The sequence below is a fragment of the Pygoscelis adeliae genome, unplaced genomic scaffold (assembly GCF_000699105.1).
Source record: "Pygoscelis adeliae isolate BGI_AS28 unplaced genomic scaffold, ASM69910v1 Scaffold85, whole genome shotgun sequence".
NCBI classification, from domain to species: domain Eukaryota; kingdom Metazoa; phylum Chordata; class Aves; order Sphenisciformes; family Spheniscidae; genus Pygoscelis; species Pygoscelis adeliae.
This window is the reverse complement of record NW_008824900.1, coordinates 4,915,176-4,931,785: the sequence shown is the minus strand read 5'-3', so window position 1 is coordinate 4,931,785 and position 16,610 is coordinate 4,915,176. Positions and strand designations below refer to the sequence as shown.

The following is a 16,610-nucleotide window of genomic DNA, read 5'->3' as shown; positions in this document are numbered from 1 at the left end:
TCTGGACCCGCTCCAACAGGTCCGTGTCTTTCTTATGCTGAGGGCTCCAGGTGGGGTCTCACGAGAGCAGAGTAGAGGGGTGGAATCCCCTCCCTCGACCTGCTGGCCATGCTTCTTTGGATGCAGCCCAGGATATGATTGGCCTTCTGGGCTGCAAACACACATCGCTGGCTCATGTCCAACTTTTCATCCACCAGTACCCCCAAGTCCTTCTAGGCAGGGCTGCTCTCAATCCCTTCATCCCCCAGCCTGTATTGATACTGGGGGTTGCCCCGACCCAGGTGCAGGACCTTGCACTTGGCCTTGTTAAACCTCATGAGGTTCACACGGGCCCACTTCTCCAGCTTGTCCAGGTCTCTCTGGATGGCATCCCGTCCCTCTGGCGTGTCGACCGCACCACTCAGCTTGGTGTCATCTGCAAACTGGCTGAGGGTGCACTCGATCCCACTGTCTATGTCATTGATGAAGATATTAAATAGTACCAGTCCCAACACAGACCCCTGTGGGAGGCCACTCATCACCAATCCCATCTGGACATTGAGCCTTACTGGCAATTTTTATCTCTGTCTTTTTAGACTTTTGCTATCTTCTGAGATGAAGCTTAATGAAAATAGGCTTCATGTGGATTTCATGGGAGCCAGGGAGCAGAAAGTTGGTTTTGTTTTGTCCCTAAATGGAAGAGTCCAACACACATTTGCTGGATTAAAGGCCATACCTCATCTTCTTTCTCTGAATGGATTACTGAAGTGCAAAAACAACATTCACGATGGTACTTTTTTACTTTGTGTTTTTCCACTAAGTCTGTAGCTATCCAAGGAAACATCTTAATTTTAATGTATTTCTTACTGAACTGCATATAATGCAGAAGAGAGTATTTAGCATGCAAAATGAACCATTGGTTATTTGGTTGAAAGTACTTTTTAGTGAACTTACATAGTTTGAATATTTTCATATTTTCATCAACTGAAGGAAATAGTGGGTGGCATCTTTCCTACACAGGTCTTCTGAAATGTGGGGGAGGGGGGGCTGACTTGAGGCCCTTACTCTTTTGAATGGCTGCATGGGTGGAGTAGTCAGTGCAGAGCTCCAGAGGGATTGTTTAGCCTGTAGCTTTTGCGATAGTTCATAATCCCTCTGTAAATTTTCCTTGAGAAGGCAGTGCAGTGTAGTCCATGGCCTAAAGGCACAAGAAGCTTGGCGAGTAAAAAGAAACAGCAGCCAGAAATGCTATTATGTAATTTGTTTTAAACACAGACACTTCTACTAGTAGAGAAACTCTCTCTCAACAATAAAACAATTCATTCTCTGCTTTAGGCTAAAGTACCTATTATAATAAATGGAAATTCTTTTACTTCCTCCTGGTATTAAATTAATGGTTAATCTATATGTTGCTTATCAAATCCTGGTTATTTCTGTCCCAAAGGACTCTCTCCACAGTAATAATTTCTGCCTGTTACAGGTAACATCAATGTGATGATCAACAAAATTCTGTATGGACTCCATCTCAGGAACAGAAATGTGTTTGGGAATACCACCGTACACAATATCACTTTTGCTATGTTTCAGAATGGCAGTCAGGCAATCCCAATGGAGGCAAAACTGAAAGGACACCTGGAGCTGAGTAAAGAGATGAAAAGGGGGCTAGCTAGCTTCCAGGTGGATGAGAAAGCCCTTTCTGTAGATTTTTCCAATGTCATGAGTCATGGGCACAGCAGAGTCCATGGGACTTTCATACATAATATCAGCTTTTTAAAAAATGCAGGTATGAAGAAAATTCTGACTTGATGGTGTGGTGTAACAAGGTGTCAAGGTGAATTTATCTAAATGAGTGCAGACCAGTGGAAATAGATGAGTTGCATTTGCTAACACCAGAATAAAATGTGATCCAGTCTTAGCAACATTCTTTTTAATATTGTTGAGAAAATACAATGAAATGGATACAAAACTATTTAAAAACTCTTTGAACTACTTCAGAGTAAATTATTTCTCTCTTGTACATCTGTATTCCTGCATGATGATCAGTTCCTCTAGGCATATTTTTATGCCAGTTTTGATTTGGGTCAGAGTTAAAACATTAAAAGGCATTTAATAAATCACACTGAAGACTAAAATATGCCAGTGTTTTTTCCTAAGCAAAACCAAGGATTTTCATGAACTGATGTTATCAATAATTTTGAATGGGTAAATTGCCTTTGTCCCTTTGGACTGAAAAAATCTGTTTTGAAACTTTCTAACTACTGACTACTGGAGTTGGACACAACACCCATTGATAGATATCCTCTATTAAGAAAAGAAAAATCCTTGACTTCCAAAATGCATGACACAATTTAACAATCCTTTTTTAATATGATTTTCATATGGTAGGTAATGTCCTTTCTTACTATAAATATCAGTAAGTGTAGCTAACTGGATGATCACACTTTAAAAAAAAGTCTGTCTTTTCTTATGAAAAGCTATAGAAGGCTTCTCTTGATCTGTAATACATCTTTTCTGTATTTTACAATGACAACCCAGAAGTATTGTGTTGATTTTGCTTCTTTCCCTGTCAATAGGACTGCCCTTGGATGGCATTCTTACTGCCATGTGTGACCATGGCACAAGAAATCACACCATTACGATAGCCCTACAGAGTGGCAGTGAAAGTATTATGGCTGTGTTTGGAAGTCAAAGACTGTCCACAGAGCCTCCTAAATCCCAGCTATCTGTGAGTTTAAAGCACAACATCTCAAAGTTAAAGAAACATGGTATCCCTTTTATTGTGGAAGCTGCTGGCTCTTATGAGGTAAGAAGAGTTCTGCCTGTGATTATTTAATTTCTGGCAGAACCATTTCTAATAACTGTAGGTTATTCCTGTGTACTTTATTCCAAAAGCACCTGCATTTTTGAGATGTACTAAATTACTGTGTGAAAGAAAGGTGTTTTCTGGCTTCTTGTCATATTGTGTACCTGTCATCTGAAGTCTTGGAGCTGAATCTAGACTAAATGAGATGCTACATTCAGGTCTCATTTAAGTGAAGTGCTTTGCTGCATAAGAACAGCAGTCTTGTCCAATTTTATTTTTCCTCTATAACTGTGGATAGGCAGGCCTAATGTATGTAGCCATCAGGTAAGTGTCAGTGAGCCTAGGTACTGCATCGCATCTGGTACTAGATTTAACTACTTCTGATGTCATCCTTTGGATGTCCACTAGAGGGGAAGAGTGTTTAGCATGGCTTTCCATTTGGAAATCTCTACCCACAGAAGCATCACAGATCATGTTTCCTGGTACAGTGTTACTTGGCCACTCTTCTCTCTATCTGCATTTCTGCTATAGATCCGTGAACAACCTATAGCTCTTTTGCATCTCAAACTATCCTTCCATAAAAGAAGGGTTCAAATATTTTGCTTGTTCTAACATATGCTGGAAGGCTCAAGTCACCAACATACTAACATTTGTGGTGGGTTCAGCCACTGTGGTACAGTGTGACACAGAGGTGTGCAAAGGAAGAACTCTATACAGTTCCCCTTGCCCTGCTTACTAGTAGTTTCACTGCTTTAATCGTGTATGCCTTAGAACTCAGATCCTCCAGGGTACTGAATGCTCTCAACATGTTTTGAAGCCAGAAGGAATTATTGGTACACAGCCTTCAGAAAGTCTAGCGTAATGGGAAAATTTCTATTTGAAATGAAGCCACTTTGATGAATTTGCGCTTTTATTTTACTGGTGCTGCTGCCCTGACACAGGCTGTGACGTTTAGGCATGGTGAAACAGACTCTGCCTTTGCCAGTTGTTGCTGGGATGTTGTTGTTTGTTTCTTCCATGATTTGGTTTCTTTTGTGCATAGAATTTCACCAAAAGGATTGCTGCAGGGATAACAACCACCGTGGAGATGGAACAGCTCAAAATTGAAATAGAGAAGAAAACCACTGGCAGTGCTATGGAAATTTCTCTTTCACTTCACCATGATGTGGGAGGACTGATTGACATTGTTCCACATGTACTAGAGGTGAGCAGAAATCCTGCTATATAGTATATTTGATGTAGCTTTCTGCTGTGCATTCTCAACTGTTCAAATTTACCACTTGAGAGCAAGCTAGCAGGTCAGAAGGGAGAGAGATTTTTGTCAAACAAGGCCAGTACAGAAAGCCTAAAAATGCTTAGCCATAAAGAGCAGGTTTTCAAGATGTGGTGGGTAACAAAACATGTATGTCATGAAACGGGAGTAGGTGCTTGCCCAGGCACAATAATGTGCAGTCCCAGCTTTTCCATCTTGCTAAAGCAAGGTTTGCAGGTGGATCACATGGCTGTTTGTGGGTGCAGTGATATTGACAGCAGAGTGGATAATAATGGCAGTAGTTTTCATACAGCCAACAGCACTCCCCAAGGACTTCTCTTTCTGCAACGGGGGGCACAGCTGATGGCATTTGAAACACTGAAAGTCTACTTTTGACAGTGGTATTTTCTATGCCAAACACAAGAAATACCACTATTTCCTGTAGAAATCAAAAGCCAGAGTATCAAAAATAGTTCTGTCTAGCAAGTAACAGTTTCCTACTGTTCGAAGATATTCTTCTGTATCTATGCTGATAATATTTTGGCATGAAAATGCAAGATTAGAGAGACATGACTTAGCCTCAGATCGACTAAACTGTTTCTCTTTTTGAAAATGATCGCTAACCTTTAATCTTAAAGCTATGTTTTAGTATCTTCATCCAGCTTTTTAGCTTGCTCCTTTGTATTTTAGTCCTCTCTGCTTTTCTTCATGCTCTGAATGTGCTTTGTTAATAATGCCAACAGGTTGCTTGCAGTGGAGAATCTGCTAACAAACAACTTTCCGGCCTTTGCAGTGGAGCAATTGCATTTCATCATTTTGAGGTACTAGCTTCGTTTATAAACTCCGCTGTCGACAGCATACTGTCTTAACTACCACTGAGGGAATCTAAGTACTGGAAGGTGTCAGAGATGTAGAAATAGATTTGAGTTAGCTGGAAGTTTTGCACACACTTTCAGATATTTTCACTCCCTTAATATTCACAGATTCAAACAGATCAGATTACTTCTCCATCAAAAACTGTACAAGTCCATGGGGAAGGTTGCACTCAATTTCACCATCATGCAGTGGATTGTTTATTCTGAATCAGAATTGTCAACAAACTTGCATTCAAGTGATACAGGTTTATGTCTTTAGTGCATAGCTGTGCACCAAGTGCAGAATACAAAGTAGAGGTAAGGGACGTTTATGGGCCCAACAGGTGTAATTTTAAAGGCGATATTCCTGTGTCCTGCAGCAAACAATCAAGTTGTGCTGCTTCAGAGCTCAGTGCAAGAGCTTGCACCTAGCAGAAAAACTAGTATAATGAGATAAAAGGTGTGTGCCAGGCAAAAGGCAAGAGTCACATTCATGTTTCTAGCTGAAGTCTCCAAACTGTGTCTTCTGTCAGTTAGAACTGAACTCAGTATAAATGGTCTTGTTCTCTTATTGAGCAGCCAACCTGATAGGAACTGGACAAGGGAGCATAGGAGGCACAAGCTGAGAATTTTATGGTTTACTTCTTACTCTATTCTCTGCTCTTTCTAGCTAACCATTTGTGAAAGTCCCTGTGACTCTTGAGCTGTTCGAGAAAGATACACCTCATAATCTCACGTATTCTTAAGAACATGTTAAAAATGTCACCTGTGAGTGACATTACAGAAGATTATGTTTCTCTCTAGACAGACAGTAATCACAGTGACTCTGATTCCCATGTATATTCTAATGCCAAAAAAGACAATTGCATTTCAGTTCCTCCTTCATTTAACATGGGTACAATCTGCGTAACACTGATCACTCCTGCTAAGGTCTGAGAGGAATTGAACACATTCTTACATTGCTAGAACTCTATTTACTTATAATAAAAACAGGAGTGATGATAGTAAAAGCAATGGTAGTTGATTTTTCTAGTATTAGTAATTGTTTTAATGGAGCTGTGGAGTTGTTTTTTTTCCTGTTGTTTTTGTTATGGAACTCTAAAATAGAGGTTTTGGACCATCTCTCAATTTGTTTAGGCATTTATAAATATGTAGGGCAAATACAAAATGGTGTCAGGGTAGTAGGGAAATAGTTCTCTTTTAGTAACATGAGCATTTAAAAACAGTATATGGCCTGACAGGAAAACAAACTTGACAACAGTTTTTCCTGTAATTTTTTAGGCTCCAGCAAGAGTTTCACTGAACGGGTCAATGTTTACCAGCAACTTTACTGTCATCTTCTTTGGACATGTTTCTTTTCATGACATGTTTGCCTGCCTGCAACTCCATGCCACCACTACCATCCAGCCTCGTTTGGAAATTGACTTCCAGCATTCTTTGCCTTTGCTTCAGTCTCTGGGAATTGCCAGAGAGAACCAAGTGAAGGTGTCAGCCATGAGAAGTGACAAGTATAAGGGCATGCTTGGTATTGTCCTTGGGCCTTGCAGTTTAAAAGCTGATGGAGAAGTGAGCCTGGCAAGCAATGAAACAGATACAGAATGGGTACTTACTTTTAGAAACAAGTGCGTCAGTCTAGAGGTAAGCCTAGATTGTTTTCTGTATGGCATTATAGTCTGTGTATTTCAGATCATTGTGAGTCACAGAGATCTGTCTCTTGACACTATTATTTATGGAAAGGACAGTTTTGGTCATTAAAGTTGTTCTGGCAGAGCAATGAGTCAGAGCACTTGCAGAGGGAGTGTATTTGAAGATGAGAATTTGGAGTAATACAATGGTAGATGTTACTGCAGTTGCCATAAAATAGTTGCTTACTAATAGCTTTTTAGTTAAAATAAACTCTTGTCCTAGAATCTAATGAAAAGTATGTCCTTTCTGTTTGAAATTTTGGAGGTTTTCTTTGGGGTTATGAACTTTTTCTTCTACAGTACTTATGAAAAGATTGTAGGATTTTTTTTCCCCATACCACTTATTCTTGGTTTCTTTTTCTTTTGTTTCACAGAGACATTTCTGATTTCTCTGTGAAACAAGCTGTCTTGTATGGTCCTTTCCAAAAGCATATTGGTTGAGAAAGAAGAAATGTTTCCTCATTAATTAGAAACAAATTAGGAAGACAGTTGCTTTACTTTGTGTGCTTTAAATAGTATAATCTTTTCTGTTGCAGAGGATGGGATTGCCTCATGCTGTAGCCTTTGGGGGCTCATTTCAACAGAACATCTGCAACGTTGGCTTGTTAATGAACCTCCAGTGTGACGGCAGAACAGTTGATGTGCAGATAGACACTTCCTGCGAACACGAATATACGCTCCAAGGGATGCTCAGGCATTCAGTTCACTGGCTGAGTCAGCTTGGGCTGCCTTTTGAAAACTCTGTCCTGTTATCTGCAGCCACAGACTCCACCACCGAGGGCATTTTGTTGCTGCAGGCTGGCAAATGCAAACTTAAGGCTAGAGGAGACCTCTGTATTCAGAATAAAGCTGAGTGGACGCTGGAAATGGAAACAGAGTGTCAGCTTCTGCAGGTAGCTCTTGGAGACTTTTAAAGAGAGATTTGGGATCAAATGCAGGGCCATATAGGATTTTAGCTAAAATAACAATGTTTGAGTGTTAGAAAGCCACTCTAAAGACACACCTATCTTACAGCATTAGGCAAAGAAAGTGTGTAATGTATCCTGTTCATAGGTGTTCTCCGTAGACTGAGATCAGTTCGGTCTCTGCTGCTTGTTGCCTTTGCACACCGACACTGCCTTCTAAGGCTGAACAGCAGTTTTAGTTTGAACTATTTGTCAAAAAATATATTCTCTGGTCTGTCTTTTTTATCAAAGTAGAAGTTGTGAAATTTCCTTGGCTTTTCCATCTAGCCTCACGGACTACATTAGAAAGAATGTCTATTGCAAATTTAGGGGTTATTTCCAGATGTTCATAGGCACTTATGTTTTGCTTTTAACTCCTCAGTTTTAACTTCTTCAACTACAAAGCAGCAACATAAAAACAAAAATCACAGGAAAGTGTGTGTCATCCGTAGTGAAGAGGGAACAAAAACCAGTTAAAATGTTAAAAATAGTAGAATTTTCAGTGTTTTTAAAAATACTTTGAAAGAATGAGAGGAAACATTTCATTTGGGATGTTGCACAAGACAAGCTTGAAGTTTTAGTATTAAAAAAAAAATCCTTATAACACTAGATGCAAGAATGTCTGTTAGGCCTATTATTTTTTGTGGGTTAGTTTGTTTTAAGATTGAGATTAGTCTGGTCTGAATGAAACAGAGGATGTTCAGTAAACTTTGCCACTCTGAAGAAACAGGGATTTTGTATTTTTGTAAATGTAAAACTTCATATAAACACAGAAGTTGTAAATTCTGCAGGGCAGTCCTAAAATCTTCTGTCAGACCTTATTCAGGCAAAATTAGCATATTACTGTTGGGAGGGAGAAAAATGGCAGCGCAGAGATTGTAGGTTTTGTCTCTGATATTGTAGCATAAAATCTCCTTTCTCGTATGCTAAAGGGAGAAGAAAAAAGACTCAGTACTGACTTGTCTTAAAGTGTATGTATAATCCAAAGGATTTTTTTTTTTTTTTAATCTTGATAGGATCTCAGTATTCCAACGCAGTCACGGCTTACAGGATCTATTCAGAAAGACAACTGCCAAGCAGAACTTCTCTGTGTCCTTGAAACAGACAGCAAGACTGCCCGTCTTGAAGTGAGAGCAGAGTGCAAGCCAAAGATTACACTGGAAATTCAGTTCAGGCACGACCTCCCTCAACTGAAGGAAATCCCAAAGGAAAATAAGCTGTCCATCACTGCACGAAAACAGTTAAAATATCATATTGGAATAGGAATGAAATGGGGTGCTTGTGAGCTTCAAATGAACGGGGACTTCGACCCTGAAAAGAAGCTTCAGTGGAAAATGTTTATAGAAAACAAATGCCAAACAATTCAGGTATTGGAAGGAATAGTTTGCTTTACTTTTGAATTTGTACATCTAAACCAGGATCTTTGCACCTACTAAAGTCAAAAGAAGATAGTCTAATGATTTCAACGGTAGCAGAGAAACAAGAAAAACGTTCTGTACTTTTAATGTTACATCTTACTTTTGGAGCCAGTCATTCACTGTATTTTTATATGGTATAAACTAAATTTTCTATGAATCAGTACCTACAGTTAATGGACTTGCTTGTACTAGCTCTGATGTATTTTTTTAAAAAGCATGGTTGAGAAATCTGCAGACTTTTAATCTTCAGAAATACTGAGTATTCAAAGTTGGTTTGGCTTTATCAGCAATTACAGTTTCTCAGCAGTTTGACAACCAAACTCTGAAATAGTTTAAAAATACATAAAGTAAATAGATAATCTTCAGGTCAGAAAATTTTCGCTCAGCTTTACAGAAAATGGAAATTGCTTACAATCTGATATGCAATATATGAAAACCATTGTGGAGAGCACACAGAGTGAAAAAGCCAGCGTTAAACAGCAGTTATGATTTCCTGTAAGACCTCAGTTGAGAAATATTTTGAGGAATTTAGTTGAAAAACAAACAGTGCCATTTTGAACAAGCTGGTTTGGACTGACCTGGTGAGCCATTTCTCTGTAGTAATTCTTGCAAATGCTGGCCATATAATTGTCCCCGAGCTGAACCTTACCATTTACAGTGTCTGACTGGGCACCACCAAATCACGCCTCCTGTTTCGTTAATGAGATTTAACTTCTGGGTTTGGTGGGACTCTCACTATAGACTCTGAGTCTGAACAGCAACTAGGAGGGTAAGAAAACGTAGTTTCTTTGTTGAAAAGATTTAGCCAGTAGAAAAATACAGTGAAAACTGGAGTTCTGTGGAAGATGATCACTCCGTATCACACGAATATGCCATTATTTGCAGTACGGTCTCGTTTATATACAAAGCAAAGGAAGTGAAACCCTGTCTCTGGGACAGTCGACCTGGTTGGCGTCAGATGTCCTGGGAGTCCCCATCTCTGAAGGAGTCCACAGTGTCGTTGCCTGGGAGGAGCTGTGTGAGCTGGGGAGCAAGGCAGCTTTCAGAGCTTCCCAAGTAAAGAAAGGCGGTGTGCTGTGACCTCTCTCAGCTAGTTAGCATGACATGCTGAGCTCCTTTTGCCTTTTGATGGAGGACTGAAAAATGGCACTTTTTCCTTCAACTCTTGCCCAGTAGTTTGTTTTCCCAGGACAGACCGTTGTAGGTAGGTGAAGGGGGAGAAATTCTGCAGCAGGATTTCCTGAAGTAGCAGATCTAAATTTAGCTGGATTGCGCACTGACTTTTCTTACTGAAAATTTGTATTGCTATTGGAAATCCCGGTATCATGGCACTTGGCCTCTCACAGATCCCACCAGTCAGTGCTATATAGGCAGGAATGGAAAGGACAGAAGTGTGTGGAAGGTTTGAGAGATGTTATCACAGAATGATCTGTGGATTCAATATGCAAGTCAGGGTAAATCTGAATATGCAAAGATGACATTCACTTGCCTTCTTCCAAAACCAGAGCTGCCATAATAAACCTATGTATACTGTCTGGTTTCACTAGATTTATGGATGCTTTGGGCCACTGGAGCAATGCCAAGCATAGAAAATTAACTGACTTTTCACTTAGGCAGGAGGAGCTGCCACGTTGTCCTGTGTTCTATTTATGCTGGCTCACTTACCAAAATATGTCAGACGTCTTCAAAATGAAAAAGGCAAAATGTATAAAATGTAATAAAAAGCTGTCAAGATTTCTGAAACATCGTATGGATATGCTGCCTGATATACTAGACTTACAGCTAGGTGCTATTAGAGCTACTTATTAGGAATAAAAAGTTTCAGGTGTATAGTGTATCTGTGGGTGAGTGTAAAAGTGGTGAATTTTTAATTTTTTTTTTTTTTTTTTTTTTGCTTGTACAGGATCTTGGAGCACCAGTAAAAATTGACAGTTCAGGCTATGTTTTGATGGATAAAATGAACCTAGATTCACAGACATTGATCACTGTTGATGGAAGTAAATTACAAGGACTCCTTATACTAAAAGTCACTGATGTAAGTATCCTGCAGACTGTTAGACTGCATGTACAAAGTACTGAGTGACATATTCTAAACTATTTTATTGGGTACAAATAGTCAAGCTTTAGTAATAAATGCCAGAATAAAAATAAAATCTTTGGAAACCTGGCACCTGTAATGTGCAGTAAAACAGATGTCTAAGATAATAGGATACAGGCTGTGGCACTTTCTGAATCATTTCCTTGTTATGCTCTTTGGGTGTATATATTTTATTTTTTTATATTGTACAACTTGACGTTCCTTATATTATATGGCAAATATGATAAGACATGCAAACCCACAAATGCTGATCTCACTCCAGATATACAACAGGTACTCCAATATAACACTCTTCATTCATCATGAAAGTATATAGAAATGCACAAGAAGATGATTGTGATTTATAGAGTGATGACTGTGATTTACATTGCAAAATAATAGGCAGTGATTAATTGAGACACTGCTGTTTGTTTCTTCAGTAAGACAACACAAGAAAGGCTGTGAATCTCTTGCTTTCCTGTTGACAATTACAAGTTTGGCTTCCTTTGTCATCAGTGCAGGAGAGTAGAATGCACACAGAGAGAAGCATCTTCCTTTTGATTATTCACTTTCTTGCCGTAACTGGTAATTTCTGCATATTTCTGTGCTGTAGAGAAACAGATAGCTAGTGGGAGTTCTTTGCCACCAGAGAGAAGCATTTACACCTTCTTCCCTCTTAGCTGAAATGTATATTTTTTTATCTTATCTGTTAGGCTTGCTTTTTTTCTTTTTCCCAGTGTAACTTCCCTAAGTTCAGTGCAATTGGTTTTAATTAGTATTAAATATAGGACAGACAGATTTGCTAAATTTCTGTTTCGAGCTGTGTATTGCAGCAAGCTTTGGGTTCTACACATGCTTTGCTATATAAGCTGTGAAATATTAACAGGAAAGACAAGAGTTGGATGCAGTGCTGACCCATAATATTCAAGGAGCTGCTGACATTGGCATTCCTATGAGGATGTTAGTTGATGTGATATCAGAAAAAAACAGTGACTTCTATAAAAGACGTACTCACTTCTGTGTGAACAGCAAGCAAGTAAGTGTCTCCTCCGTATTAGTAAGATGTAAAGTAGAGGTTAAAGTGAGCTAATTGATTTGGTAAATACTGTTTTTCCATTTGAAATATCTGTGCATGAGGCCCTTATAGGAATACTCTGCAGGGACTGGTTTGGTTTTAAAGGCCTTAATTAAATGAAGGCAGTATCTTTCAGCCACTCCTTCTGTGCAATCCCTTCTAGCAACAAATTCGACATCAGCAATGATCCATGACTCCCATTTGCAAACTGTATCAAATCTTTCTTATCAGGTATCTTCATTTGGTGCAGCATATTCCCTATTACAGGACGAAGTTGTGACTTATAAAAAAATTAGACAATTCTCCACCATAAATTTTTCGTATTTTTCATAATTTTACTCTAGTGTGTAATTAGTACAATAATTCCAATTAATCAGAGCAGCCTCAATATCAGAGATGTGCCACAGTTAACTTTTGTCGTATTTTATTTGGACTGAACAGATTACAGAAGAACTGAGCTTTGTCCAGAAGTTGGATGTTGTGTCTCTCAACTACAAACTTACTCATAACATAGAGGCACTGAAGACTTTGCAAATAGAAGACAGGATTGAGTTGCAGGTAAGTTGTCAGACAATGGCAGGGGAGACATGAATCCAGCCAGGAATCATGCCATGATGGAAGCAGTAGCTGTAGAAGTCAGGTGGCAAAGAACAGAGGGTGTAGATGTGACTTTGTGCATTTGCTGTTTAGGTGAAATTTTTCTCTCTCTGTCAAGGAGGGTAGAATTTTACTCATTCAGTTGTTAACTTTGGCATCTTTATCATCTTTTCTATTCTGTTATGCCATCTTGCATAAGATCGTAGCAGATTTCAAAGTTGCTTCATAATACTGCTTCACTTAAAAGTCAAGATTTAATCAGGAGAAAAAGCTTATTGCTACAAAACATAGCCGAAGTGGAGCAAACCACAAACATAAACAATCTGCCTAATGTCACAGGTACAAGTGGGAAAGATGGTTCTCAACATTTTAAAATACAATCTAACCTTCAATAAAGTATCCTTCAGAATTAAGGTGTCTGTGTTGTCACACCACCCCAGCTTTCATTCTCATTTATAATTATTTCTAGACCCAGTGCTTTTCTTTACCTGTACTCTACTTAAGTTGGGCCTTCCTTACCTTTAATTCAGTTGCCAGAGAGAGCAGCAGTGTCTACTGCCCTTCAATATGTAAGTTGAAGTATGGTGGAGTATTAATCATGAAAGTGCATTGCAGGATGTGCAAACTGTTAATTTTTTGTGCAAAATGAATGGTCTGGGACATTTGAAGTCTGTACCTGTGCATACAAGGACTATTTTGGAAAGAGCTGGGATAAGATGAGGCAGAGAAGTGTGGTGGTGGTAAAATGAAATGTCACTGTAATGGACAGGTAACAAACCAGTCACTTTCTTGCCATGCAGATTGTAGTCCTGAGTTCTGTAAGCCATCAGAAGCGAAAGGAAGTTGGGGAAGGTGCTATCTGTCTAGGTGGAGCATGGAGATGGAAAAGCACATTGCTGCTTACGCTCCTGATAGAATAAGATTTTCCTGAATTTGGATATTGTCCCAATATACATGGGTCATACTGCCTGCTTCTGTTTTAAAGACGTTTATCTTTTCGTTTTCTCCCTCCTCCCTCTCCTTCCTGCTCTCTTTCTCTCTGTTCCCCCCCCCAGCCCCGTAAAGTTCAGGGTGGAGGGGAGTCCAGATGCTCACTTTGTTCTTAAGGGGAATCCAGAAGCTCAGTTGGTTCTCGAGGGATTGGGAGAATAGCTTGCTGGACCAGAACTTTTCGTAGGAATAGGAGGTTGGAGGTTGGCTCCCAATGTGTGAAGAGCCCAAGCCACAGCTGAGCTTGCAGCATGCACTGCACAAGGAGGGCAGTGCATTTTAGCTCATATGCCTAGTCTGTCTGATAGATCTGCAGTGTACCTTGTATAGATTAGACAGGGGTGAGTACTGATATGATTTCATGGTTTACATTCCAAATGGTATTTTCCTCCCAGACTGATTACCTGGCATATTTTTTTAGCCGAGATACACAAGCCTACAGCACAACACTTACTCTTTATTAATCTTGTAACTGCTTGAATAGGGTTAAGGCATGTCCATACTGGAGAATACATGTTAAAATGTTGAATTTAAAAATAAAAGGGACATCTGTAACTATGTTGTGTTATAAAATTATACAAGATTAATTTTTTTGACACATCTTTGAGATGATACTGCTTGAACCGAAGAAAGAACCCTGACTAACAGGAGCTTTACCTTTTACAAAGCTGCCTTTTCACAATTTACCTTTGTTGCACACAGGCTATCTTGAACCTGAAAGTGATCAAGAGCTTTAGTATGAAAGTGCATTATGGTGCTGACCTGACAGTTCTCGAAGGAAAAATCCAGGAGTCTGAAATAAGTACCAACATAACTGGGAATTTCCATCATACTTGGCCATGGCTGCTACAAGCCGGAGTCCCATCATCTTTACAGGTAGTTCCCTTTTTCTTTTTTTTTTTCCTTTAAAATTATTGTCCTTATTATAAAGTAATAGCCCGTGGCTGGAATGAAAACTACTGTTTTGTAAGGTACAGGATGGAAGCTGAGATTTTCTGATATTTAAAAACTATGGATGGCTAAAACCTGAACTACTGAAATAGAAAATTTCTTTTTGACTGCTTTCTGGACCAGATTATTCCATTCTGATCAGTGTTAGTACAGTATGTATTGTTGATATTGTAACTCTACAGGAGAATAGTTTCAGAACGTTGCATCGGGAATTGGAATATTGCTCCTATGTACTTTAATGGGAATTTTATATTTAACGAAGTACTACTTTAAGTGCCATTTTCAAGGAAGTGTTGGCGTACCTACTATCTAGTACATATTGGCAATATGCGTGGATCAAGGATCCTTCATATAAAGGCAGTCATGTTTTTGTGGGATAAAAGAGAATCTAGTGAGAATTTGACATAAATCAGTGAGGCTGGCATGGTTTGAAATTCATTCAATTGAATGGACTTCATGCTGGAAAGTCATAGATGATTAATGAAAGGCTAAGATTTTTTTTGTTAATGGATGGATTTTTAACATAAGTATAGACTAGAGAGAACTTTCTTTCACTTCCATTTGTCTTCTATTTTAAAATTAAATAGTATTTAAATGTTGTTTCAAAAACTTATATCTACATGTCACTGTTTAGATAGATGTGGTTTTTCGAGGGAGAAACACTACTCAAGAAAGATACATGCATATTGCAGCTGGAGAAACGTCAATCACATACATAATAAACTCCTATTATGTTGGTCACCAAGTGGATATCTTTTGCCAAAGTGTACACAGTAGCGAGGCACTACAGGCATCTGGCTACCCTAAGGCAATCAACTTGATTCTCAGTTTTCAGAAATCAGGTAGGTACCTGGCATTCCTTGCAGCTTTCTTGTTATATAACAGCTCTTTGAGGATGTTTCAACTATTCCGTCAATAGCTACAAACTGACTAAGATCTGCTGGTAGTACCTAAAAAGGAGCTTTTTCTTGTATGTAAGTACAATTGTCATTCTTAAACTGCATCTGTTATTAGCTACATTACAGCTGGTTTTTTAATTCCAGGAAAGATCTCATGTGGTACAACACCTGGTAAAACTGGTGATCCCCAAGATACTTAGCTGCATAAAATAAAGAAACTGTCTTTTCCAATATTACACAAAGAACCTTGTTATAGAGCACAAAAAATGTGAATCAGGTGTAGTTTAAAGTGGGTTTTGAAAATAATTATGAATGGCTTTTGTTGTTTGATCAGTGGAGGGGAGACAGACCCATCCTGAATAAGCCGGTCTATCCCTAAAACCTGCCCTGACATGAATCCTATCTGCATATCCCTCAACTGGTGATTTACATTGTGGTCAAGTACCTTCAGTGCCCACATGGGAGTATATTCACGTTGAAAAAACCTCAACAACTGTGGGAGCACCAAAGAGTAGGAATTACTGAGGTTAGCAGGCACTGAATCAATACTAATGTTAGTGGCACCATCTCCTTTCACCCATTCTGAAAAAAGCAATAGGACAACAGGTGGCTTTCAGGACAGCCACCAGAGTGGTCACTGTATGATTGCATACATGTCTGTGATTTTTGTCTTCTCTGTAAAAAGTTTTGGGGTTTCACATCTCTCATCTAATTTTTATCTCTTAGCAGTCTGTATTTTCTTTTTCAAATATGAAAAACTGGTAGGAAAGTGGGGGAAAGGTCTTTAAGTCGTGTTGTTTGAGCAGTGTTGTTCTGCTGTAGCTGGAACTGCGGGAGTCACTAGAGGTCAAAACAGCTCAGAGATCTTCTCTAGAAATGGCTACCACCTGCCAAGTGCTACAGTCGGCTGTATAAGCTAGTCAGCTCTAGCTGCGAAAACGCATTACTGTTGGGAACTGACTTGTCACTTAACACTTGTACGTGGGTATACAAGCTCTGTTAACTCAAGACTTTGTATGTTCAAGCACATCCAAAAAATTCTTCACTTCTCCACAGGCCGAAGCTCTTGTCATCCTGAATGGATGA

At 39.1% G+C, this 16,610-nt stretch overlaps 1 protein-coding gene across 1 annotated transcript in view; it reads left to right on the top strand.

Annotated features, from left to right (window-relative positions):
- LOC103917624 overlaps window positions 1–16,610 on the top strand; it is a 114,715-nt gene that overhangs the window by 63,446 nt on the left and 34,659 nt on the right. Inside the window, exons 37-49 of the mRNA XM_009324811.1 lie at window positions 576–769; window positions 1,460–1,762; window positions 2,553–2,782; window positions 3,825–3,986; window positions 4,778–4,855; window positions 6,170–6,526; window positions 7,110–7,466; window positions 8,534–8,884; window positions 10,839–10,970; window positions 11,899–12,048; window positions 12,529–12,645; window positions 14,377–14,550; window positions 15,260–15,467. Of these exons, the coding sequence (XP_009323086.1) occupies window positions 576–769; window positions 1,460–1,762; window positions 2,553–2,782; window positions 3,825–3,986; window positions 4,778–4,855; window positions 6,170–6,526; window positions 7,110–7,466; window positions 8,534–8,884; window positions 10,839–10,970; window positions 11,899–12,048; window positions 12,529–12,645; window positions 14,377–14,550; window positions 15,260–15,467 (2,813 nt within the window). The remainder of the gene's footprint in view (window positions 1–575; window positions 770–1,459; window positions 1,763–2,552; window positions 2,783–3,824; window positions 3,987–4,777; window positions 4,856–6,169; window positions 6,527–7,109; window positions 7,467–8,533; window positions 8,885–10,838; window positions 10,971–11,898; window positions 12,049–12,528; window positions 12,646–14,376; window positions 14,551–15,259; window positions 15,468–16,610) is intronic.